The 27281-nt window shown below is 36.7% G+C and overlaps 2 protein-coding genes across 4 annotated transcripts in view; both read left to right on the top strand.

Moving 5' to 3' along the window:
- The first annotated feature begins 251 nt into the window (after positions 1 to 251).
- On the top strand, positions 252 to 9690 carry LOC123880654. 3 transcript variants are annotated; one of them, XM_045928890.1, is made up of 12 exons: positions 252 to 448; positions 1840 to 1954; positions 2613 to 2698; positions 2947 to 3230; positions 3372 to 3438; positions 4231 to 4347; positions 5033 to 5160; positions 5672 to 5747; positions 7550 to 7627; positions 7881 to 7936; positions 8448 to 8533; positions 8811 to 9690. In XM_045928890.1, the coding sequence occupies exons 1-12, from the start codon at positions 444 to 446 to the stop codon at positions 8901 to 8903; spliced, it is 1191 nt and encodes a 396-aa protein (XP_045784846.1). In that variant the 5' UTR covers positions 252 to 443; the 3' UTR covers positions 8904 to 9690. The 3 variants fall into 3 exon arrangements, with proteins under 3 accessions (XP_045784846.1, XP_045784845.1, XP_045784847.1); XM_045928889.1 differs by having other exon boundaries at positions 1822 to 1954; XM_045928891.1 differs by lacking the exon at positions 252 to 448 and adding an exon at positions 455 to 815.
- A 4609-nt stretch (positions 9691 to 14299) lies between these two features.
- LOC123880645 (ubiquitin carboxyl-terminal hydrolase 38) overlaps positions 14300 to 27281 on the top strand; it is a 37056-nt gene continuing 24074 nt past the window's right edge. The window contains exons 1-6 of the mRNA XM_045928874.1: positions 14300 to 14779; positions 18542 to 18705; positions 20515 to 20667; positions 21343 to 21566; positions 21681 to 21839; positions 26150 to 26320. Of these exons, the coding sequence (XP_045784830.1) occupies positions 18549 to 18705; positions 20515 to 20667; positions 21343 to 21566; positions 21681 to 21839; positions 26150 to 26320 (864 nt within the window). The 5' untranslated portion in view covers positions 14300 to 14779; positions 18542 to 18548. The remainder of the gene's footprint in view (positions 14780 to 18541; positions 18706 to 20514; positions 20668 to 21342; positions 21567 to 21680; positions 21840 to 26149; positions 26321 to 27281) is intronic.

Raw genomic sequence — 27281 nt, 5'->3', positions numbered from 1 at the left:
TTGATATAGGTGTCGTTTTATGGGGTTTTCGGGGTAATTTGTGTGTTTTAATAAAAAAAATCGGTTTAATACAACTCATAAACCTAACCACGTCACGCGAGCTGCTTTAGCAGCTCGCGCACCGAGCAAAACACTAGTTATACTATAATAATATAATACCTATCTTTATGATCGAAGGTGTTGACTTTGAGCACAGATTACTACTATATTACTAGAGACTTTGACTTTGAGTTTTGGTTATTCGTCTGTGTTCTATTGCCGGTGCGTGGCCGGCGTCCTGCTTGAGCTCTATTTAATATTTTGATTATTAATATTCTTACCGCGTAATAGAAATCTTTAAATTTTCATACTAGTTATTTATCATTCAGTGTAAACGTCAGTTAAATACGGTGATTGATAATTATTACAAAAACTTAAGCCTCTGTACTTTCGTGCCCTTCAAAATGGAGTAAGTTTTGGACGCTTACATCGGTTACTACTTGTTGATAGAACGAAGCAATTTTGCTTTTATACAACTGTAAAGTTGAATATAATAACATGAAATACTAAGCATAAGAATAAATCAAGTATGAAAGTAAAAGTAACAAAGTTACTTTTACTTTACTTTTACTTTTACTTTACTTATGCTGGCTGGCATTTACATAATTACAAGAAGGCTACAATTAGTATTGAGCTCAGGTGTTAAATACATGGGTAACATAGGTATGGGTAGGACATGTAGTAACCCACAGCCTGAGGGACGACAGTGACATGGAACGGGAGCGTCGGTCCGAGGCAATATGTTAGCCCGCAGATTTGCACGCTGTACTGGGCAGGTAAAGCTGACCTTATTCAGGGCTTACTGCCAGTCATTCTACACGTGCAGTCTGTGGACGGACTACAGGCAGCGGACCCACAGTGCCTTGCGTGTCCAATATAACAATGTGCTGAGAGCGGTGTTGAGGAAGCCTCGCCACTGCGTCCGGCAATGTTTGCGGATGCTCGCATGTATGATTTCTACGCGATCATGCGCAAGCGTGCCGCGTTCATGATGCGCAGGCTAATGAGTAGTACCAACACTCTTCTCAGCGCATTGGCCAGGAAACCTGTCATCTCCTGTCTAGAGATGCTGGGGGGTGCGCACATAGGCGCCAAGAGGCTCCCTCGAGCTTTATAGTCATAGAATTAGTTGGTGACAATCGATCGCTTCTGTGTGAAACCATGTTGCTCTCGAATAATTATGTTTTCTTTTGTTATGAATCTCTTGGGTTATCAACTATGATTTTCTCCATTAGTTACTTTACATAATATTATACTCATCAATCTGATGGGTCTGTAATTTTCCGCATTTAACTTTTTACATTTTTTGAAAATGTTGCTGTCTAAAATGGCATCAGCTAACTTGGAAGGGGTATGAAATGAAAGTTTTATTAAACCCCTACCCCTTATTGATTTCTAGAGGACATCATTTATTTATTTATTTATTTACTATAGTACCGCCCACAGAGTTACACATTTAAATTATACATGTTGTTCCTTAAATTCTAGGGCTCTTATGCAACTCCACTTACGGGCAGTCACAGCGTGCATTAACATAAACATAAGTCGTACAGTAAAATATAAAATATAATATAATAGCTAACCTAAGGACTATGAAAAAATGCCTAAGTTATAAATTTTAAAAGAATATAATAAGATGGAAATTAAGTTAAAGTAAAGTTAAGTTAAACTAAGCTAAATTATCTAAATCATACTAGAACAATAAATCTCTTGGAGCTAAATAACTTTCTAGGTTCAAGGGTTTGGGCTGGGTGTTGATAAATCAGTCAATGAATGAGTCAGGACTTTTCTCTTTTACAGGCAACCATATTCTGTGAAGGACTTAAAAGCTATAGTAGACTACTTGAGTGAACACAATGCATATGGTGAAGTTACAGGAAAAAAGGTGTGGATGGACTTAGCCGCCAGTTCTAAAGTAAGTGTAAATTAAAAATTTATAACACCCCCGACAAGTGAAGGTTACAGTAACTAGAAAAGAGCTGATAACTTTCAAACGGCTGAACCGATTTTCTTGGATTATAGCTAAGAACTTTCTCAATCAAGCCAAACAAAAAAACTAAATTAAAATCGGTTCATTAGTTTAGGAGCTACGATGCCACAGACAGATACACAGATACACACGTCAAACTTATAACACCTCTCTTTTTGGGTCAGGGGTTAAAAATTAATAAATTAAGCTGCATATGTCATGCTTTGCTGCATATTATCCATATTTTCATAACAATACTATAAATATGGAAGTGTGTCTGTCTGCTAGCCTTTTACGACCTGTTTAACAGATTTTGATGAAATTTGGTACAAAGATTGCTTGCATATTGGGGAAGGAAATAGGCTACTTTTGATTCTAGCCAATCAATGCTATTTTTAAGAAACCTAAATTCACATGGATGAATTTGCATACTTTGATTTGGTAAAGAGATAGCTTGCATTCTGGAGATGGGCTTTATCCCAGAAAATCCAAAAGTTCTTGTGGGATTTTTAAAAATCTTAATTGGAGGAAGTCACATATATCATGTATGTAGTTCAGAATAAATACTAAAACCATTGTGCTAATTTTGTTTTTATTATTTTAGGTTAAAAACAGAACATGGCAGAGTTTGAAGAAGGCATATTTTCGCAATATTGAGTTGACCAAACCCCTTGGTGGTCTTCGTCCAAAGTAAGTCGTCATTTAACACCTTAAATTTTTATTATATTCAATAAACACCTAAATGGAAGCTTCTTAAAGTAAAAAACAACCTGAACATTCATTCTTCAAAAAAACTGTATTGATGACCATCATTAAAAAAACTGACACATCATGAGGATTTGCAAAATCTAACAACTTAGTGAAAGTTTTTTTTAAATTAAATGAGTATTGTTTTTTGTATTGTGTGTGGTTGTTTATACCATTAATTTTGTTTTTAGGCAAGGCATATGTTCAACTAGTAAAGATTATTCAGATGGTGAAGTGCAAATAGTTGAATCAGAAGAAGAGATAATAGACAGAAACTCAGCTGACGAAAAAGAAGGCGAAAGAGAATATAGAAGAGATATTTTCTTGCCTTTAAATCAGGAAGCTTTGCAAGAAAACAGTAATCTACGTTCAAACAAAAATGAAAATCTAGAAAATGGTCTAAAAAGAGCTAACTCTCAGGAATTGGAAACTAATAAAAGAATATTATTAGCGGATTCCGGAACATCTGACTCAAGTAATGGAAATGTTTTACTAACTTTCTTTTATTAGGGGCTTTAATGCATGGTATCTTGCTTATAATGTGAATATATAATGATATGTATATGAATGATTGGCTTATCAACTGGGTAAGAGTATATATTTTTTTTCTTTATAGGTGGGACCTGTCGTAGATCGTGGAAAACAGAACGTCGCAAATGTACCATTTCACACTCTTCGGAAACGTAAGTATTAACTAATTGTTATGCTTCTTTATAGGTAAAGCTAGACTTCTGTGGGTCGTGGCCTTAGCGGCTGATATGCGCATAAACCATATTGTACGGCCGTTTTAAGATTGCGTTTTTGACATCTGGCTGTTACATACAAAATAATATTGTGTTCTGTCAGTTACATACAAAATAATATTGCATGACCTCTCGCACACATTATTGTTTACATGTACTGACACAAATTCAAATTCAAATTCAATCATTTATTCAATAAAATGTAGGTACAATATGTTGGAATAATGTCTGATGAGCCTTATACATTTTACCACTATAACTGGTGTTTGAATATTATCTTAAATTCAATTAAATTAAATACAAATAAAGTCAAGACTAAAATATTAAGTAAAGAAAGACATACATAGACTTTACACAAGCAAAGTATAAAATAATAGTTAAATAAAGATCAAAAATGTCAACATTATAAAAACCATAAAAAACATATCAATTATTATTAACAACTCAAAATATCCTTGTCTGTTAGGTAGTGCAATCTTAAAACGGCCGCTCTGTAAGTAAGGAACAACACTTTTCCGTTACTTGTGATATAAGACCTACCTGCCCGCCAAATTTTATGATTCTAGGTCAATGGGAAGGTAAGTACCCTACAGTTTTTTATTCCTTTTTCTTGACATACAGACAGAAAACGAAGTGATCCTATAAGGGTACCTTTTTTCCTTTTGTGGTAGGGCTTCCTAAAAAGAATTTTATAAAATAGATGCCGCTAAAATTTAATTTTTTTCAAAACAGCAATTATGGCAATGGGACTTTCGAATCGAGCGACTGGATACCAGAACCTTGGTCTGAGCGTGTGTCGTCGCTACCGGCCCGGTTTGGCAGTAAGGGAAGGTACATTAGAAAATATTTGTAAGTTCCATCATCATCATCTCAAACTATCTAAGTATGCCAAGGCCCACCACTGAGCATGAGACTGACGATCTACGTAAACACTCTGGTCTTATTAGTGGGGGCTCCCAGGTTGGATTCCTGGCTGCGGTTTGGAATTTTATAATTTGTAAATTTCTGGTCTGGTCAGGCGGGAGGCTTTGGCAGTGTCCAGTTACCACCCTACCGGCAATGCCGTGCCGCCAAGCGATTTAGCGTTCCGCTATGATACCGTGTAGAAACCGAAGGGGTATGGGTTTCACAAAAACTGTCATACGCCTTCCAGATTAGCCCGCTTCCATCTTAGACTGCATCATCACTTACCACCAGGTGAGATTGCAGTCAAGAGCATATCTAAATATCATATCTAAATTTTAAAAAAAAGCTTTTCTCAAAATGACAATCTACCACGCTGGCCAGTGCAGATTGAATTGTGTGATGTAAGAATTTTGTTGATTTGAAAATTAATTGTAGTAAGTTAAAAAATAGGGCTTTTAATATATGGCACTAATTATTATTATTTGTTACTTTAAAGTACTTAGATAAAAATGATGGCCTCAAAACAGACGTTCTGTTTGGCGACTGCTTTAGAGGTTCCATCCAAGTTACTATTAAGGTTTTACTTTTAAAAAGTATTGTTCTTTCAAATAAATATTTCCTTTTTTAGGCAGCACAGATTATGGGTATCACTTCCAGTATTATCATTTAGAGAGGATAGCGGATCTGTGGAGGATAATAACGCTGTGGTACAGAATGGGCAATCTCCTAAAAACAATGACACTTATACGCGCGAAGGTGAGTCTGTTCATAAACTATACCTTCTACTACTACTAGTCTATACATGACAACACTCGACAATCAGGGTGAGACAGAGGCAAGACAAATGCAAAGTCAAAGTGCGCTCTATACATCTCACTCTCTATAGACCGAATGTCGACATAGGGACACCACCGTGACACCGAGTTGTTTTCTCAGAGCATACATCCACCAACGTTGATAGAATTCCTGCATAGTAAAATGGAACTAAAGCTCTAAGATATAGAATCGTAACTTCAGTATCACCGATTTTATTTTCACTAGATTTCCGCTTAGATGTATAGCCAGCATATGTTGGTGTTGTAGTTTTACAGCCAGAAGATGTATTTAGGAAAATAAAAACCTAAATCCACGCAAACGAAGTCAGGGCGATAAACTAGTTAGTAAATAATAGTTAGTAATAGTTGACAAAATTCTTAATATAATTTTCAATGTTTATACTTACAAAATTCTTTGTATAATTTCTGTAAATTCAACATTTCTGTTTCAGACGATTTAGATCAAGACGTAGTTTTTTGGAAGCTGTTATACTCTAAGGAAAAGGAAAAGACTGAAGAATTGACCAAGTAATTAATTTTTATCACTTATGCCGGTCACATACCAACGCCAAAACGCGAAAAAAGGCATTCCGAACGCAATCCTTCCATACATTTTGTACGAGTCGCATCACACATTCGTTATTTCTGTACGGAACGTAAGTCAGTGTGCGACGCACGACTGAAGCGAGAGGGTGTATTTTTTGAGGTTAGCTCCTGCGCACATTTACGCGCACCATGTCCGAAACTGAACACTTGATTCTAGCTGTGGAAGGTTACCCATGCTTATTGGGACACGAACCACGAAGATTATTACAATAGAGATCTTAAGGACCTAGCCTGGCAAAGCGTCGCTAAACAAATTTACACGACATGCGATAATATTTTAAAAAGACTCGCTGGACTATCCCGGAATTTAGATTTTCATGTAATATACTGACTCTCTTGCAATCTTTGAGTGTTTAAGGGATGCACCCAGTAACGGCGACGTTTTGTTTTCTTCTTAACAAGATATAGCAACAATGCAATCGCGATCAAAAAATCGTCGTCTAAAAAATGTCTACTCAAGTGCTGGCGTCTCGCGAGTCGCGACTGAGCCTTGTTATCCCGAACGGAAATAAACGTATGTGTTTGATGTATTTACGGAATTCCGAACCGAAATTTCCAAACGGAATTCCGACTGTATGTGACTGACCTTATTATATAAATTTATAATGAAAAACCTCAATTTGTTTATCTTTCAAGTCAGCTAAGGAAAACTAAAGGATTATATAGTCCGTATAAAATGACTTGTCAGGCGACATTTTAACTTCTATGGGTCAGCTGTCATCTCAAAAGAACGGTTCACCTTTATAATAAGGTCTAAAATCGTACTTTTGCCACGACAATTAACACACAAAGTTAAAATTGCGCGTGAGAAGATTCAAGATCTTTTATTTCCAGAAACATTTTTTTACAATAAGATGTTATTAAGTACATATTGTCCAGTAAAAATGTTTCACCTTATTATCAGGCATGTAAAATTTGTACAAAGTATAATTCATATTTAAACTATTCTTTGAATTTCAAGAATTCATCTATTGTGTTATTATATATATGTTACCGGAAATGTATGAAGTCTAGGAATTGTATACAAATCCTAGGATATAATTCCGAAGCTATTTAGGAAATGTATAAAATATTGTTTCAAGAACTATTTAATACATAAATGTCCTAGGAAATGTGCACAATTCCTAGGAATTGTATATAATTCCAATATCGTATTAGGAAATGTATAAAATATAACCTTGTTTTGTATTGTTGAATACAGAAATTAACATGGGCAAAAATTACAAGGTTCTGTTCCTTTTAAAACTTAAATTTTTACTAAAAAATAAACAATATAAAAAAATAACTACAAAAAATTTAAAAATTTAAAAACGTCTGACATCATGTCAGGGGTTTTCTTATATTATAACCTAACCTAACCTAACCTAACTGATCAGACAAAACAATACCCTCCCCCCGGCCGCCCCACTATCCCCGCGTACCCATTGATATCTCAAATATTTACATTTCCGACTGCTATTTCGACAATGTATAGATTTCCTAGGAAATGTGTCTAATATAATTTATTTTACACATTTCCGTGCGATTTTAGGAATTACATACATTTCCTAGGAATTGTATACAATGACGGATTACATACATTTCCGGTAACATATACACCTATCTATTAGCCACCGTTAAAGCCTTAATTGAAATAAGTTTAACATAAGTTCTCTAAACGCCTTTTCAAGTAATTCTTTTTTTTAAGTCATTTTGTATGCATAATGTTAATGATAATTTTGCAGGTTGATAAACCAGACGAAGGGAGAAGAGCAGCAAGGAGAGCATAGTCGAGTTCCGCCAGAGCAGCCAACATCAGCGCAGTAACTATTTAGTCTTTGAAAATATACTCCTTTTTGTAGTGAAAATGCGATTGACGTAATTTTTACATGACTGCCTTTAAAAAGGTAATGTAAGGCCGAGACCGATAGAGTGACATACCGCTGGCATACATCTGTCTCGTTTTAGCTGGCATACATCTGTCTCGTTTTAGCTGAAATTGAAGTCTTAGCAAAGTCAAAGTGTGCTCTATAGATTTCAACTTGAGAGGTTCTTTAATATTGACTTGTTTTGCAGGAACAGCAATGCAAACGAGTCAGCCCTAACACCTGAATCTACACAATATGTTCCAGGTAAAATTTCTTTTGTGTACATTATAAAGGTGGTTTTAGATCAAACGATCGGATACTTGCTCTACCAGGATAATCAGTGAGCAATGCTTGGTCGCCTTAAGCAGACCACTTGGTCACGTGACTCGAGTTTGAGGCGGCTCCCCAATCTCGATCCCGATCGAAAGAGAGAGATGAGAAAAGAGTTGACGTGATAAACTTCAACGTTTGTAAATTTTAGGACTACTGTGCGAGCTGAATTGCACTTTATTGCGACCTAACAAGAGTCGCTATTTATTTAAACGTCTTTCCAGAGTGACTTTTCTGTACCTGTAAGGTATTATTAAGCATTTTATGCGTTACAACTACAACTTTATCTCAACTGCATTTCTTGGATGTGTTAGATGAAGAAATTGCAATATTAGACTTGTAGACAGTGTGTAAATAGCACTTACGGAATACAATGTCTCTGTTCTTCATACGAGTTGGTTTTCTTCAAGTGGGCAGCAACAAAAATATTTTTTATTTTTTACAGAAACTTCGCAGGTGCCACCACGCCCTCAACCACATCCACCAAAGGAGAAAGTCACTGTTAAGATGAAATTTATTAAAAAGAATGTGGTAAGTATCATCTAAATATATAAAAGGAAATGCTGATTGGCTGACTGTATGCATTGATAGATCACTATCAACGCACAACCCAAACTACTGGACGGATCGGCCTGAAATTTGGCATGCAGAAGTTATTACGATGTAGACATCCGCGTTATTTACATTATATGTCGTTGAACCACGAAATAAGCATAAAATCATGACCCCCAAAGTTTTTAGCACCTAATGTGGCATGTAACCCCACTTTATGCATACCCTGAGTCTTTGATCAGGTTTTTATTTTTAGGAGGTGCAAGTACAAGTAAAAGCCTACCCGTCTCAACTCGGCCCGATCATGGCGCGCGTGGCTCAACTGTTCCAAAAGGAACCAGAGCAGTAACGGCTAGCAGTGTGAGCGCCGAAACTGGCGCACTAGCGCCCGAGCGTGAAACGTGACAGATCTACTCGGGCTAGTGAATAATATGAATGTTACCACAAATATGTCTCTATACTTTATTCCTTGTTATCTTTGCATTTCAGCTCAGTAGCTTATTTTAAGTACCCTAGACCATTTTCTTTAATTCATTGTACAGACTTTTTCATTATAATTGCTTTATTACATATAAGTAGGTATAGATGTCGACCGCCCGTATCCCTAATTTAATTTACGTTTTTTAAGTTCTGCTAAGCAGACTAATTTTCGATGAGTTGAGTGGATATTCAAAATATTTTTTCCCCTTTTTTATAAGATTACACTTTACCTACTTTACCTTACCGTAAAATAAAGCTAATACAGGGTGCTTTCTATGGTTCACGTTCGTCCGTTAGTTGTATGGACCGAATAAGTTTAAAAGAACGCTTGTTTGTATTGCACACTTAACAAAAAAGTGACATTCCAAAAAAGTCGTGTTTTTTTATCCAACTTGTTTCAGATCGTAAGTCGTATTTTTTTAAATGTCCAATACAAATAAGCATAGTTTGCAACTTATTCGGTTTATACGAACGACCGAACGAATATGAACCATAGTGTAGGCACCCTGCTAATAATACATACTTTTTCTGTAAAACTTAAACCACACAATTATGCAGAATTGTGTAAGAATTTAAGTTAAAAAGTCAGTACATAATAAATTAAATGTAAATTAGTTTTGGTGGTAACTTAATAAAATAAAAACAAATTTAAAATACCTAATTGTTTTATTAAAAAAAAAAGACAACCGACTTACCCAAAATGATATGCATATAGTTTTTTTTTATATTACATTCACACTTCCGTTTCATTATGTACCTCCTTGTTATATCTATGGATACTTTACTTACTTTAGCTTGTTATAAGTAAATACTAATCTACGACTCGTGTTTGGAATAGTTAACAGAATGCTTGCCACATTGCCACGTTGAATCGAAATGCTCAACCTTTGAGCAAAGTGGAGCCCAGCATTCTGGTCACCACTTGTTATTATATCTTCATTATGTACCTCCTTGTTATATCTATGGTTACTTTATTACTTTAGCTTGTTATTATATTAAAACTGCACAGACAAAGTGCGAGTACTTCTTTTCCAGTCTTCATTAGAATATGAATGATTATCAACTACCTACTCTTCGCACTGGTAGATAATATACCTAGAAAGGCTATAATAGTTAAGGTTTACCGACGGTAATCGTAATTCAACCTCATTTGGTTTAAAAAACCGGGTGAGGCTAGGTGTACGGCCAGTTGTTTGTCGTGGAAACGTCTACGCCACGTGATATTGTTCTGTGGGCTCTGTAAAAAAAGCCTAACTAAAGCCCGAAAAAAGTACACGTTCTTCTTCGTCAGCTTTTAAAATGTATATTAATAAGCAAATGTAATTAAGTAACCATAGATACAAGTACAGAATGCAGATTCAACAAGGTAACTTAACAAGCTTACGGTTCATTGAACAAGAACGTAATGTAAGAAGAACAAGCTAAAGTAACAAGCTTACTATAGATGCAACAAGTACCCAATGCCGATTCAACAAGGTAACTTAACAAGTTTATGATTGAACCTTGGATTGAACAAGCTTAGCATGTCAAAATAAAGTGATCAGCATGACGATATGACATGTAAACGTAGATTGGACATGATCTTAATGTTGAAATTAAATGAAAAAGAGCTTGTTGGATGAAGCTTGTTGGCACAGCTAGTTGGATGAAGTTTTACAGCTATTTGAATATCGTTTAAAGTTCTATTTTGACAGAGGTCTAAACTTTAACAAAAGTGGTGCACAGTAATCTATTTATCATTTATGAACAAGTATTGTCATGGGATTCGTCAGTCCCACCTTCCTACTGTTATCTGAGAGTTCTTGTAACATTTTCTGAAGAGTTGTAGATTTATCGGCAATAAGTATTAGGTCATCCGCAAATCGTAAGTGATTTAGTATAGTTCCATTAATATTGATTCCATAGTTCTGCCAGTCCATGTTTCTGAATACATCCTCCAAAACTGCTGAGAAAATTTTGGGTGAAAGCGGATCTCCTTGCCTGACTCCTTTGCGGATTGGGAATTCTTCTCCAATTTTTTCTAGTTTTATTTGGGCTGAGCAGTTGTTATATATGTTTCTCAGAATTCTTATGTATTTTCTCGCTACTCCTTGATTTTTTAAGGCTTTCCAGATACTATTATGTTCCAATGAGTCAAAAGCCTTAGTGTAATCAACAAATGCTAAATAAACAGTTTTATTATATTCTTGGCATTTTTCAATCAATTGCTTGACTGCATGCATGTGATCTGCTGTAGAATAGCCTGCTCTAAATCCAGCCTGTTCTATAGGTTGCTGCTCATCAAGTTGGGTTGTTAACCTTTTTAAAATTATTTTCGAAAATATTTTATATAGATTTGACATTAGGCTAATTGGTCTATAATTGCCAATATCGTTTTTATCTCCTTTTTTGTATGAACCGTAAGCTTGTTAAGTTACCTTGTTGAATCTGCAATTCAACAAGGTAACTTAACAAGCTTACGGTTCATTGAACAAGAACGTAATGTAAGAACAACAAGCTAAAGTAACAAGCTTACTATAGATGCAACAAGTACCCAATGCCGATTCAACAAGGTAACTTAACAAGTTTATGATTGAACAAGCTTAGCATGTCAAAATAAAGTGATCAGCATGACGATATGACATGTAAACGTAGATTGGACATGATCTTAATGTTGAAATTAAATGAAAAAGAGCTTGTTGTTTCAACTTATTAGACTTAACAAGATGTAGCTTGAACCTTAACGCAGATTGGCGCTATTTTAACCAGAAATTTGATTCCATTAACATGAAATCTGGTGTATTTCTGTGTATGCTGAACGCAACCCAACGTACCTATACTTGGTATCTTTATCCGATTATTAGATACTGAGACTTATTAATCGACTAGCTGTGCCCAGGTTTTAACCGAATCTTAACTCGACTTGACGGGGTGAATACCTGGTTGGTTGGCGGAGTTGAGCGCGAGCGCAGCGAGCGCAATTTATTTTTGTTTAAAACAGATAAAAGCGAGAGATAAGCGAAACGAGCTCAGTTATAGCACAATTTTAGGTTTTTAAACACCTCTCTCATGTTTTTCATCCTGAAAAAAAAAATTCCCATGGGATTTTCAAAAAACGTAAATTCATGCAGATGAATATCCGGACATCATGCAAAATATAATAAAAGCGCGAGTGAAGCGAGCGCAAAAATTTTTGATATTGATATTTACAAAAAATCTATATTAATATTAGCGAAAATCCTTTTCAATAAGCATAAATAGTTGCGGTTTAAACTGACTTCAAATAGAAGCAGGGCTTGTACAATTTTTACTACTCCTTGCATAATAGAACTCTCATTTATTTAATTTTCAGTTCTATTATGTAAGGAGTAGTAAAAACTGTATACATTTAGTTACTCCTTACATAATATTATTATGCTAGTTTAAAATGTGATCCTGACAAAGGAGTGCTTACATACTCCTACCAAGATACGAGTAGCTTGTGTTACGATGTATGTATACTTTACAATAACTATGCATTGCGGAGCCCACATCTTCGGAAGATGCTCCGGTTTAGGAGTAATGCAACGTTACGTTTCATGTTGAATATGTTTTGGAAGATCTTTGGTGGTATTGTGTGTAGGTGGTTTGCATTGCTTGCTTTTCCTGCTTCTTTAGTAGTGGGAGAGCGGGCGATGCATATCATCATACAGATTTGTCTGTTTTGTGCGGATTATAGCCGTCCCAGCCCTAGATGGTGCACACAGTGACAAAATGACTTACGCACACAAAAATAATTGACACGCATTTTCAGTTTACTATCGGTCCATCGTAGCGAAGAAATCGTAAGTCTATGGTCCATAGTATAATACGTCCATGCTCAGTCCTAATACCTAAGGGTTACTGTCAACTGTGAGCGAATACCTCCACAACAACAACAAACAACAACTACCAAACAAACAACTAACAAATTAAAATGAGAGGTCGGAAATCAGTTGTGTCCGATCTCTCGCTCTCGCTCGGGAGTCGAACTGGGATAGCGATAAGTAGCTGAATTGTGTCAAAATACACAGGCATATTGAATACCTAGATTCATGGTTCAGATACAGAGAGTCTGACAAGGCTCTCCTGGCGCGTGGCCAAAATTGCAATTAACGCCGGCATCATAGGAAGTGTCAAACTGGCCCATTGTATGTGGTGTTGCTAAAAAAAAATCAAAATTTCACTGTTTTTTTAAATATTAGAGTCATTTCATTTAATTATTATGTACATACTACATAACTTCGTGATTTATTTTGATTAATACAGTTATATTTAACAGTAGGTAAGTATAGTATTTGAGCAGGTAAACATAATGGTTTGCAAGTGCCTTTTTTTCGTTGGGGAATGCATTTACGCATCGCCCCCGGAAGCTAGCCATCCAGCCATAAGGCAGCCAGCCAGCTGAGGGAGAGTATGTGGGACTCGCCGGCCGAGAGGTGCCCGGAATACCCAATAACCCCAGCGGCGCTACTGCGTGTCGCCTGGCAACTAGGTCACGACAAACAACTGCGACCCAGCCAGTGACGTCTGCTGAGGCAGACCCTCCACTGGGGGCATACTCGCGAGCTCTGTGCACCGCAGCTCCAGGCCGCACCAACGAAGTGCGTCTCCCGACCCTAGGACCCAACGGGCGACATCTGCAGACTGACGGCCCGGAGCTCCCGCCAGGGTGGCAGGCGGCGATCCCAGGCACTTCACCCGCGTCCCGTCCACGCTTCGTCCACTGTGCCCTCTGCTGGTCAGAGGGACACGTGAAGAAACCTCCCCCTCCCCCTGCCAGGTCATTAGCCATACCCAACAATATCTCCGAAGAGAAATTATTACACATGTTACTGGGGCGCATCGGCCCGAACACTGTTCTTCCCCTCGGACGTATCCAAAAGGGACCAGCAGCATCCAGGCACAGTGGGAGGTTACCTGGCTGACACCCCGGGTTGCAAGTCCCTGGTCTATCAATGGTTTTTATGAATATTTTTCGATGTACAAACAGGAACAGCTTTCCTAATTTCTTTTTCAGTTAAAGATACAACTTACTTGGTTTTCAACATTGACATTTTCAAGAGATTCCCTAAACTTGAGAAGATTTTATTTGCTGGCAGCCTTTTTGCTACAACTGCGCCCCCCTGTCAATGTCACTCAAGTGCCAAGAGAGCCTTGTCGGACTGTATTTTCTGCAATCTGTGGTCATCTAAGGTTATTGGCATGTAGGAGGGAGAAAGGAAGGGAGATCGCTACAGACTATAGTATAATAAATTCCATAGTCTCTGTATGGTATATTATCTACCGTGTCTTGAATGTACCGTACCTATCTACTTACCACTACTTACACCTATTTCCCTAGCCACTTGCAATATAATGTTTTAATTTTGGTTTTATTCGTTTTAAAAAGTTATTGTAAAGTTAATCAAAAGTTTATTTACAAAATATACAGAATTTATCCAAATCTAGTTTTTTGGTTACCAAGATATTTTATTATAGTGAGGATAGGTACTACAAACATTGCAGTGAATCAGTGAAGTCATTTTAATGTGGTGGAAAATCTTTTGTTGTTGATTCTACAATTATTTATTGCCTTATTGATTGAATATTATAATGAATATTGAATTTAATAGTGTTAAATGGACAATGAAGTGCTTTGAACGAAAATATAAGTGTTCAGACGATGCATAATTGTGAGTTCATGATGACTGGAATGTAATACGTGCTTGGTTGTTTAGTTTATTCCAGCGAAGTTTCGTCTTAAATGTGAGTATTTATTTGTATTTCATACTTTTAAAATCTAGATATTTAACATATGCGTTCAGGTAGCCATCTTATGTCCTGTGTCAGGGGCTGGAATCATGTACATAGTTATAAATAGTTACGACCTAGATTGAAATGCGCATGATAAGAAGCCCCGGTGCAGTTGCTACCTGGACGCGGTCGCGAAAAAATATAAAGGTTTTATTGCAATAAACCCAAAATCACCTATCTCAATAGTCAGATAGTGTTGTAAACATGTTATCAGCTGTTAGGCATCTGGTATTAGGTAACATGCATTAGACATTTGAACATTTTCATCATAACTGATATGAAAATCTGGTCAAGATGTTAAAATTGAAGCTTATGAAGTAAGAAAAATGTAATTGAAACATAAATTATTGCTCATAGTTAGGTTCATCTGGTATTCGTTACTATATTATAATATATATCTTGCCATCTAGTATTTGTTATGCTGTAAATATTTTAGTTAATATTTTTTGTGGTGCATTACTTATTTGTACTTACATGTTTATTATGAGTAATTATTTATTATTGAAAATAAGGAGAGAAGAATGATACATGGTATGTTTAGTCATGTGGTTTCTTCGCTGGTGTATTTGTTACTATCTATTCTGTTTGTAAAAGTATCTTGTTAACTATCTATTGATCCTAAATAAATAAATTAAAAATAACTTTTTTATCTCACTAGGTTAGAAAGGCTTTTTTGTCATTCAAAACCTGAGTGAAAAAGCCCACCTTAAACACTAGCGTGGAAAAGTTATTGTAAATTCGAACATGTCAAACTGTGGTCTATGAATATTGTTCCTAACTTTTTTCCTTCTATTAAAAATACCACATAGTAAAACCTTCAGAAACACGATTCATCCTTACAGTCTTTATTAAGACTACACTCTGTCCTTAAAATAGTCTTTATTTATTAATAAAGTCAGTCTTTACCACAACCATGTTTCCAAGTTCCACCGTAAGCTCAAGTGGCTCCCAATTCAACTTTGTTGGAATACTCACATTCTGCATCTTCTTTACTGTATACTATTCAATCCCTCCACTTCTCTTTATCTGAAAGAAGCATTTGAGTATCTATGTAATACACACTCCTTTTCTCTGCGTTCTCAAAATAATCTACGGCTGAAAATACCTACACACTCCTCTTCCTATTATGCTAAATCTTTTACTGTTACCGCTATACTGCTATGGAACTTTCTCCCCTTGGATATCAAGCAGTCTAAATCACTGTCTATTTTCAAAAAATTTTTTTTTTTCCAGTGTGTGATCTGCGATCAGTCGACAGACTATAAGCAGATTTGCTATGGTCGGTTATGACTTTTGCAGAACTTAGGACCAGTGTCCTTAGATCTGCACACTATCCAGCACATTAGCCCGCTTTAGACGCTTTATCCGTTCCACTGTTAACAGGCTATGTGCCAGTTGATTAGGGTGCCTCAACAGACCCTTGTGCCAAACTTTATCAAATGCCTGTTGAATATCTATGAAGACCGCAGAATAGTACTCCTTTCTTTCTAGGCATTGACGAACTGTGTGATACACTCTGTGTACTTGTTCTATAGTTGAGTGCTGCTGGCGAAAGCCAAACTGATGCTCGGGAATTACACCACTTTCTTGGAGACTAGCTTTTAATCTCGTCAGAAATACTTTTTCCCAGAGTTTGGATAACACCGGAGTAAGACTTATAGGACGGTAGGATGAAGTTTCTTCTACAGGTTTACCTGGCGTGGGTATCATGATCACTTGAGATATTTTCCATACATCAGGAAAGTGGCATATTCTAAAGATAGCATTAAACAGATTGGCCAAAAATGTTAAACACTTTCTAGGTAACTCCTTTAATACCCTAGGTGTTATGAGGTCAAAGCCAGGAGCTTTTCTGGAGTCAAGAACAGCAATGGCTCTGGAAATCTCCCGCGGAGAAGTTGGCTTTAGGGGCATGCAGAGTTGCAAATCTATTTTCAAAATGAAACTGAAACTATTCTATTTATCCTCAATCTGATGTGTTTATTATTTATTTCTACTTTTTATTCCTCGTATCTGTCATCTATTACTATTCTTATTCCTTTCTTAGTTACTTTATTATTATTAATATTTTTTAAAAGGATTTAGGTTTCTAAAAATCTCATGGGAACTTTCGATTTCCCAGGACAAAAGTAGCCTATCTGTTATAGTCCATCCCCGGGACGCAACATGTTTCTGTACCACGTAAAAACATTTAAATGGATGATCCTTTAAAAATCCTGAGAGATTTAGGAATGCAATTTCTTACAGCATCAAGGTTGAGCAGTTGGGTCCTCGGGGTCAACGACAAAGACTTGGTATAGATACATATGTACTTTCAATATCAATCAACTTATAACCGACAGTTTCTAAATCCTATCAGTTTTGGTGCTCAAGTCCCCTGCAGCATCAGGATTGAAGAGTTGGAATACAATGTCGCGAAGTTCCTCTATTGATAAAAAAAAATCGCAAATCGGTTCAGAAATCTCAGAGATTTCAGTGTACATAGGTAGAAAAACACAACTCCCATTTTGAAAGTCGGTTAAAAAAGGTAGCCTATGTTACTCCTTGGTTAATCTTCTACTTGTCTGTGAAAATCCTGTTAAAATCGGTTCTGCCGATCTGAAGATTAGCCTGTTTAAACAGACACACAGACAGACAAAAATTTTAAAAATGTGTGTAAATATTAGGTAGTTATTTGCAAATTACAGACAGACACTTCAATTTTATTTATTGGTTTAGATAGTATAGATATACAAACATTATGTGAATTTACTTAATTTTATTAGTACACCCCTTCGCTTTCTTTAAGTTTTATTATATCCTCACCTAAGGTTGCCTGAAAGAGATTGCTATTTTAGTGATAAGGCAAAAATTGTACAAAAATCTATTTTATTATTTATATACATTTCTATGTCTTGGTGTACAATAAAGACTATTTTACTTTACTTTACTTTATTATGTAATAATTAATTTTATGACTGTAAGGACAAACTACGTTTCTGAAAGTATTATGTGGTATTAATAAAAAGTATAGGTTTTGTTTTCAATACCATTGAATTAAATTAAGCATAATACCTACTCCTTTTCAACTTTATTAAATAAACCATACACTCAAGTTCGTTCAATTATAAAATATAACAAGAATAAGTAAATTAAAAATGAATTTTTGTTCTAGGAATTTTAAAGAATTCAGAACACACCTGATAAAGCATTCTTGCATCCATCATTTTCTTCACTGTAGTGAAATGAAAAGTTGTATGTTTCATACAGCTACAAAATTATTCGGGCTCATGCCTTTAAATTTCTCTCTATGCTCAAGATTCTATTTTTGACCCATACAATCATTTGAAATCAACTTGATAGATTTCGAAAGCTTCTGATATAAAAAAGTAGGTTCTGATGAATTGAAAACCTCCCCCTTTTTTGTGAAATCGGCTAAAAATAGATAAAATATATGATCATAATATGGTGTAAGCTCCCAGAAGTGTCTTTCCAAGATGACAGATTCAGGGTAAAATTTCTGATCTCAATCTTAATAATCACCTGATAAAACCACCACAGTAAACTTATGAAGTCTATCTCCGATAAATTATAACATAGGCAATAGGCATTGTATGTATGCATTGTGATTGGGACAAAAAGGTATAAGGCAATATCCATACCATAGTAGCTAGCAGACAATAATTACATAGACATTAAAACTAACATTTTAAAAAGTTTAACTTTAATTTGTAGAGAGAAGATGGCCGTTAAGAAACATGAGTTGGTTGCTGATAACCGCAATCAACTAGATTTGGCTGCTCTGGCACAGTACTTCCAACTGATGAATGAACAACCAGGCTATTTGCCACCACCTCAAGAACTCATCAAGCATTGTCATGATATAGTCAAGTGTCTAGGTAAGATTTATCTTTAATTTCAGATATTTGACTAAAAACCAAACACAAATGCTGTTAAGTTTGAAGTGATAGTGAAAAGTGACGATTTTTGACATTTTATATTTTTAACCCCCAACCCAAAAAGAGGGGTGTTATAAGTTTGATGTGTGTATCCGTGTGTCTGTGTATCTGTGTATCTGCTTGTGGCATCGTAGCGCCTAAACGAATGAACCGATTTTAATTTAGTTTTTTTTTGTTTGAAAGGTGGCTTGATCGAGAGTGTTCTTAGCTATAATCCAAAAAAATCGGTTCCGCCGTTTAAAAGTTATCAGCTCTTTTCTAGTTTTCTTGTAGAAAAGAAGGTTAGATAACCCTTAGGTTCATAATATTCAAGTGTCAATTGACAAAATAATGTCAAGCTGTCAAGATGGACGTTGCCTAGATACATAATTATTTATTTGAAAATGATGTTTTGGAAAACTCAGATACTTTGGATCGTAGGCGCGGAATAGTCCAAGAAAATCGATTTAGCCGTTTGAAAGTTATCAGCTCTTTTCTAGTTACTGTAACCTTCACTTGTTGGGGGTGTTGAAAATTTTTAATTTACACTTGTAATGTGTCTAATTCTATTGTAATCTCTATAATGTCAGGTATAAATGTATTGCCATCCCTTACGTAATACTTCCTGCAGAAAAGGATAGCACTAGCTTTAAATAAGATTTAGCAGAATGTCAAAAACAGTCAGCTTTTGGGAAGCTTTTATGTCTTAAAATACATTTTAGTATTCAACTTTGATACTGTAATAATAAATATTAAGACATAAAAAACATCTCAATATTGCTATTTAATCTCACTTATGCAGTGTATTTTTGGCAGTAAAGTAGTAATCCATACTAATATTATAAATGCGAAAGTGTGTCTGTCTGTCTGTCTATCTGTCTGCTACGTTTTCACAGCCCAACCGCTTAACCGATTTTCATGAAATTTGGTACAGACATGGGATACATCCCGGGGAAGGACATAGGCTACTTTTTATCCCGAAAAATCAAAGACTTCCTATGGGATTTTATAAAAACCGAAATCCACGCAGGCGTAGCCGCGGGCATCCTCTAGTAATAATATAAATCAGTAAGGAAGCCATTGTTGTTAAAACATTAAAAAAATATCAAAAAAACCGACTTCTATAAACACAAACACTAAAAAATAAAAAAATAATTTAATTTATGTTTTGTATTAGTTTAAGTTATGTTATGTATACAAGTGTTAATGTAGCTCTATTATAATATACTAGAGGATGCCCGCGACTTCGTCCACGTGGATGTACATAGGTTTTTGAAGATCCCGTGGGAACTGTTTGGTTTTCCGGGACAAAAAGTTGTCTATGTCAATAACATGGACGCAAGCTGCCTCGGTAAGAAACATACAAATCGGTTGAGCGGATGGGTCTTTAGGAATCCCGTGGGAACTCTTTGATTTTCCGGGATAAAAAGTAGCCTATGTCCGTCCCCGGGATATAAGCTAACTCTGTAACAAATTTCCTCAGAATCGGTGAAACTGTTGGACCGTGAAAAGGTAGCAGACAGACAGACAGACAAACACAGACAGACAGACATAAATTTAAAAAATGTGTGATTCAGTGTTGGTATCATTCAAATAACCATATGAGCTTAATATGAGGTAGTTATTTCGAAATTACAGACAAACACTCCAATTTTATTTATTAGTATAGATTACTATGTGTAAATGTAGGCACAAATATTTTATAATATCCTGCATAGTTTTGGGTTTGTTTTAGTTGTAAATAGGTCTACAAAAATAATGTTTTTACAGCACGCACAGCAGGAACTGTGGATCAACTTTGGCAATTGTTGCAACCAGTGGAACATTTCTTACTTCGGGTTGTGACAACAGTCCACTGCAATGTTCGTCATGAAATTTTCACTGCAATTCTTGATAAATTTTATTCATATATTTCCGACCCACGTAAGTAATCTATTTCTTTCAATAAGTTAGTATGTAGTTATATGATACTCTCAATCCATCCATCAATCTATCCATCTACATTCATGTCACCACATGCTTTTCTTAAGTTACACGTCACCTTGAGTGACGCATGATAGGAGTAAACCGTGTGGTGGTGCAGGTCCCTCAGACTTATGGTCAAACCATGCTATGTTTATTATTGCATAGTTCCACAAAGGTCCAAAATTTGGATGCACCAGTTGTCATAGGTTCCACAACAGATATGGCCAACCCACTACCCTTTCAGCTCACCACTACTTGTGAAGTACACAAACATCGTGAGCAAACCTGTGTGCCTGAGACCACCTCTCCATAATGTTCTCCAAGTTGTGTTAATCTGTGCTTGGCCAGCGTGGTGGACAATGGCCAAACCATTCGCATTCTGGAAGAAGACCTCAGTAGTGAGCTGGTGGTGGGATGATGATGATTGGCCTAATAAGTCTTAAAAACTTTAAGTACAATTAATTAATGCAATCACTCAATATATTAATTTGCAAAACTCCTGTAGGTACAAGAGGTTGCAGGTACAGCTTAGTTGTAAGATTAAAATTATTGTTTCCACTGTATATTATGAATCTTCAATCCTGCATGATGAGAATCAGAAGTTATTTTAAATTTCGATTTACTTGTCAACAGAATCTGAGGCATGCCCAGCAACTGCGGCGGTTTTAATAGTCATAGATCAATCCGACGAGGAGGCCGCTCTGTCGTCAGCCCGGTGGTTGGTCCAGCGAACTGAAAATGGGCCATCTGGAGCTGGTCTCCGTGCAGCCCTGTCATGTCTCTACCGCTGGCTACATGATTGGCACAGTACACCCGCACTCGGTTTCTGGATTGTATCATACATTAAAGCTTTAGAAGTAAGTGATTGCAAATGAATAAAGGTGATCGCATATGACCGAAAGAGCCATAAGATGAGCAATTTTTAATTCTGAAGGCTGAATTGTGTGTATTTAATCTTTTTTTCTTAACAGGAGAACGATCATCACGACCTTCTTATAGAGACCAGCCTAGATAACCTGGCTAGGCTATTCTCCTGCTTGGCTAACCTGCAGCCAATCCACCAAAATACCGCCAATGTTATATTCCATGTTCTCACCTCACTTCGCGAATCTGTAGAAGCTTTTGATAGGGTAAGTTCTTATGCAAAGTTACTATCGAAATAACAGATAATTTACGCTATGATCTGCATAATCGACTGGACTAAATATGTAGCATAATATTGATATAATCCTACTAATATTATAAATGTGAAAGTGTGTATTTGGATGTTTGTTACTCAATCACGCAAAAACTACTGAACGGCTGAATGGAGATAGATTATACCCTGGATTAACACATAGGCTACTTTTTATCCCGGAAAATCAAAGAGTTCCCGCGGGATTTTAAAAAACGTAAATCCACGCGGACGGGCATCAGCTAGTATTTCATAATTCATGTGAATATTATAAATGCGAAAGGGTGTATGTTTGTACAGTTCTTGCAATTCAGGAAGGCGAGTGGCTTATGCTTGTGTTCAAGTCGTATCGGTGTAAGTAAGGTACACTAAATGTGTGCGTTTGCGAGTGATTGGTCTAATAACATACACACACACTTACGTAATGCCCATGTATACGATGTAACCACAAGTAAAGTTCACTCGCCTTCATGAATTGCAAGAACAGTATATCTGTTAGCATTTCAGGGCCCATTCCCTTATCCAATGTTGATGAAGTTTAGTACAGAGATAGCCATGTCAGAGGCGAACATATGTTAGCTAGTTACATTTTACTCTGAAAATTAAAGGATAAATCCACACAAAAAAGTCGTGGACATTAGCTGTAATGTTATGTAGTATGTGTATCTTTCATTATATCATCATGTTTAATTAATTTGTGATTAACATCATTGGAAGCAGACATACTAATTTTTTCTGTTTTGTTAAGTTTTTCTGATTTGTTAATGCACTGTGTTTATTGTCTGCCGGCAATAGAAGTTTTTACAAATTTCCTATTGACAAATTACACATAGATTGATTTATTAATTTCTTCTTATTTTATTATCTCTGGCTGCTACTCTCTCTCTATTGGCTCAAATGTGCAGTTGAAACATAAATATGTCGTCGAGTCAATATTAAAAAGAGGTTTTAATGTCATAGACTCCGTGAAAAGTAACGTTACGTGAAGAACGCAGCCATATTTGTTTAGCTGTCACTGTCAGAGTTGGATTTTGGTCGGCACGCGTTGCTGTGTTCAGAATTCACTCTCGCATTTTATTATCAGAATATTAGCGTAGCGATTGGCGATTCATTCTTGTTCTGGCTTCGGTCCGAGTAGGTTCTCAGTAGATACGGTGTGTGAGTGTCGTACTGTTGTAGGTTTTAGAGTAGTGGTTACCTAAAGTGGTGTTGGTGGTTGAACGAGTTGTTATTGTGGTGATTAGGTTAGATGGTTGGTTTGGGACCGGTGTAGGGGTGGAGGAGCCGGTCTAGGTAGGTTAGGTTATGTTTACCTAGTTACGCTGGAAGTTATCACGTGCAGTAAGTAAAAAAAAAAAATGTGTAATAGTGTGTGTTGGTAGGTGGCCAAAGCTTCTCTCTGATAGTACGCTAGGGCACATTGTTACATATACTGGCGGGACATATCGTGTGCTTGGTCGGGGCTACCCTCTGATAGCACGGGATATGTTTCAACTAAATGGAACCAATAATTCTGAGTTTCTATTACCTACCCACATTTTAAAAATTACAAAATTGGAGATAAGATTATTGTGATTGGTACCCTCGCTTTTAAGTCCACTTTTGGTTTTTATCAGTTTTCTTTACGTATTGAGAAGGTTAGACATCTTTGTTTCATACTTTTGAGTAAACGTCGTTTTGTTTATGGTACAAAGTCAATGAGTCAACAAAGTAGGTCGATATTCATGAGGAGTTGTTTAGTGATCCTTTTACAATCCCTTGTTTATAAAGTTGAGTTAGATGCCACCGAGTTTCTTGCTGGTTCTTCTCGCTAGGTTGTGGCATTCCGAACCAGTGGTAGATTCGATTCAGAAGTTTAGATAAGGAACTGTGATTAGATTCAGAGTTTCAATAGCAATTGCTCTCTTATCACAAATGCAGTTTAAGATAAAGTTGGTTTAACTGTTAGTCTTTGAGTGTTGTGATTATTGTATCAGCAGTCTTCCGTGTGGTGATAAGTCCGTCGATGGGTTCTTACGCGAAGGGTTTAAAGTAAGAATTGATATATTTGCCTAGTTTGTTGGCAGTTATTACCAGATACTTTAGACAGTTCCGTTTAAAGTGATTTCTTAAGTAGTGAGAGGTAATGAAATAGTTTCGTTGGCTTTAAGCCGTGATGGTCATAATCATAACCAGTATCAATTATAAATCTAACATACGGTAATTTGGGAAAATGAACTGTCAAAAATTTGGGTTGCAAAGAATTTAAAAAGAAAGAGATAAAAAAAGTGTTAAAAAAACAAAAAAATTGTTAAAAAATTATGATAAAAGAATGATAGTAAAATGAATTGAAAAAGGAATGATAAAAAAGTGGTTAGCCAGTTGTAAAACTGATGGTCATCCAGTTGTAGAACTAAGCAAAAAGATTATTGTCAGTTAGTAGTTCACATTTTGTTAAAACTGCGGTTTGTAGTATTGATTAAGGATTATTTGTGCTCGATACGTACTAGCTCCCGAGGACGGTCGCATGTCAAGATGACCGTGACGCAACGTGTTGGTTTTAAAAGAGTTTTACTGTCGTTGACACCGTACGGTTACAGTTAACACATAACCTTAAAAAAAAAAGATAAAGTTACAAGAAATACTTTATTAATTTACCTAGATGTTGCAATAAAAGTTATTCAATTTAGATATCTTGGGTTTTGTTGTAATAGTTGCAGAATAAGATTTTGGTGTCTTACCTTAAAGTTAAAGGTTCTCAATATCTTGCATTCAACACCCTCTGCCTCCTAGATTAATTTGTGCGTGTTTCACGTTGTCTATCCTGGGCTTTGGTGGTGACATCCGGGTCATACACATTTGTGTTGATTGAAAGGATTCACTAGTGCCTCCCAGATGAGTTCCGGAGTCTATCCTGGGCTTTGGTGGTGACATCCGGGTCATACACATTATTTGTGTTGATTGAAAAGATTCACTAGTGCCTCCCAGATGAGTTCCGGAGTTTATCCTGGTAAGAAAGTGTCGGCCGGGCCAGACTCTTAGGAGTTGGTTGAAGGGACACACTCCTTCCAGATGGTGTGTTATGTGAGTTCCGGAGTCTATCCTGGTAAGAAAGTGTCGTCCGGGCCAGACTCGTAGGAGTTAGTTGAAGGGACATACTCCTTCCAGATGGTATATTATGTGAGTTCCTGAGTCTATCTGGGTAAGGGAGTGTCGTCCGGGCCAGACTCATGGGAGTTGGTTGAAAGGACACACACCTTCCAGACGTGTATTGCGATTGGCTGTTCGTTTAGACATTGACGTCCAAGCCAGACCCTTATGGGTTGGCTGAAGGGACACTCTCGTCTTGTCCAAGCCAATGATGTTGATGTAGATGATGAAAATGCTGTCGATGGTGATGATAACGTGCCTATGTAATGAGGCTGGTGATGCAGGATGGACGAGCGGTATAATGATTTTGTGGTTATGGTGTGTCCTCACATGCTTTGTGACATTTGGCGTACGCGGACGTACGCATTTCAGAATGGCCGTGTCGTCGAGTCAATATTAAAAAGAGGTTTTAATGTCATAGACTCCGTGTTTAGCTGTCACTGTCAGAGTTGGATTTTGGTCGGCACGCGTTGCTGTGTTCAGAATTCACTCTCGCATTTTATTATCAGAATATTAGCGTAGCAATTGGCGATTCATTCTTGTTCTGGCTTCGGTCCGAGTAGGTTCTCAGTAGATACGGTGTGTGAGTGTCGTACTGTAGGTTTTAGAGTAGTGGTTACCTAAAGTGGTGTTGGTGGTTGAACGAGTTGTTATTGTGGTGATTAGGTTAGATGGTTGGTTTGGGACCGGTGTAGGGGTGGAGGAGCCGGTCTAGGTAGGTTAGGTTAGGTTTACCTAGTTACGCTGGAAGTTATCACGTGCAGTAAGTGAGAGTTATCATGTTTGAAGTTGCGGTTAGTTCAATATCATTTGATAGTCCAAGAATATTGTTAGTGCGCCCACGAAGGCTCGGTTAATCTAAAGGTTGCTATCCTGACTTATCCGCTTAGTTATTATTCAGGTTTACTAGTCGTTAGATCATGCTTCAATCTTAATAATCATTAGAAGTGACTACATCAGAAGTACGATGGCAGTTTATTCGTTTCTATTATCCTAGGGATCATCCTGTTTTGCCTATAAATACTATACAACAATTTCGATTATCAGCAACATGATAATGACAAGTCTCATTCTAATGACAAGTCTCAGTCTAGTCTAACATTGCCCTGTAGTAATGTTGAATATGTTGTTGAATAGATATCATCAATGGTGGGCGACGTGCTCTTGAACCTCGCCTCTGACAGCGGGCCATGGAGTCGACAGCTCCTTCAAGACCTAGTTGACATACTGACAGTGATGGTTGAGCGGATCACGGGTTGCCTCAAAGGCGAAGCGCAGGAAATGTTCCGCGATAAATATGCTGATGTGGTAAGTCCTTATACATATTATTTTCATTAATCTTTGTACTTCAGAGGATTCATCCCTGGGACCACTCCGCAAGTTTAGGCATTTACCCGAGGTTCAGTGTGTACGTGAACGCGACGTACTAAGTGTAGCGTAGTTTAACAAAACCGTTTTTATTTAACCTAAATTAGGTTTTAAATAGATTATTTTTTTCAATATTTTGAGAATAGGGTGTTATTTAGTAGAGATTTAATTTTTTTGAACACCAATATACATATATGTTACCGGAAATGTTTTAAGTTTTAGAGCACCTAAAACATTCCGGCAATGTATAAAATATTTTTTATTTCATACTTAGGTGTTCTATACGATTCCGAAACAGCAATAGGAAAGCAGCAGGTTACAAATTTATAATATGTGATTTTCCATATTCTCATACCGTGCCCCAGCACAAAAAGGTCTGTTTATAAACTTAATAGCCTTCTGTATAACTTAATCACGTGGCTCACAGGGACTGTTTTTATATCATGGCATAATTTTGTTAAGGAATTTATACTGACAAAGGATACTACTACGTATGTACCTGCCCCATAGATATAGTGGGGTCAATGAAGCCGCAAAACAGCCAATCTTAGGAAGTCTTTTTAACCTTTTCAACGCCAACGTCGGCATGGGCTGACTGAAATTACCGTTCACAATATCAGCAAATAAAAATTAAAGTAACGCTTGTATGTTTTATTTTACACTAGCAAATTAAACTTTAGCATGGATTTAAATCGCTCCAGCAAGGCGCGGGGCTGCAATTGCTTGTATAGTACGGCATATTATTGTAAACTAGCTGATGCCCGTAGCTTCGCCCGCGTGGATTTAGGTTTCTAAAAATCCCGTGGGAACTTTTGATTTCCCAGGACAAAAGAAGCCTATCCGTAATAGCCCGTCCCCGGGATGCAACGTGTTTCTGTACCACGTAAAAACATTTAAACGG

Source organism: Maniola jurtina, chromosome Z (genome assembly GCF_905333055.1).
Source record: "Maniola jurtina chromosome Z, ilManJurt1.1, whole genome shotgun sequence".
NCBI classification, from domain to species: Eukaryota; Metazoa; Arthropoda; class Insecta; order Lepidoptera; family Nymphalidae; genus Maniola; species Maniola jurtina.
Note: the sequence above shows the minus strand (reverse complement) of the source record. Positions and strands in the feature narration are given on the sequence as shown.

Bases quoted from the DNA above. Each gene is read 5' to 3' on its own strand.
- LOC123880654 (XM_045928889.1), top strand. The intron at 3,231-3,371 runs GTAATGGAAATG...TTTTCTTTATAG, and splicing joins TTCCGGAACATCTGACTCAA to GTGGGACCTGTCGTAGATCG. The intron at 5,748-7,549 runs GTAATTAATTTT...ATAATTTTGCAG, and splicing joins AAGACTGAAGAATTGACCAA to GTTGATAAACCAGACGAAGG.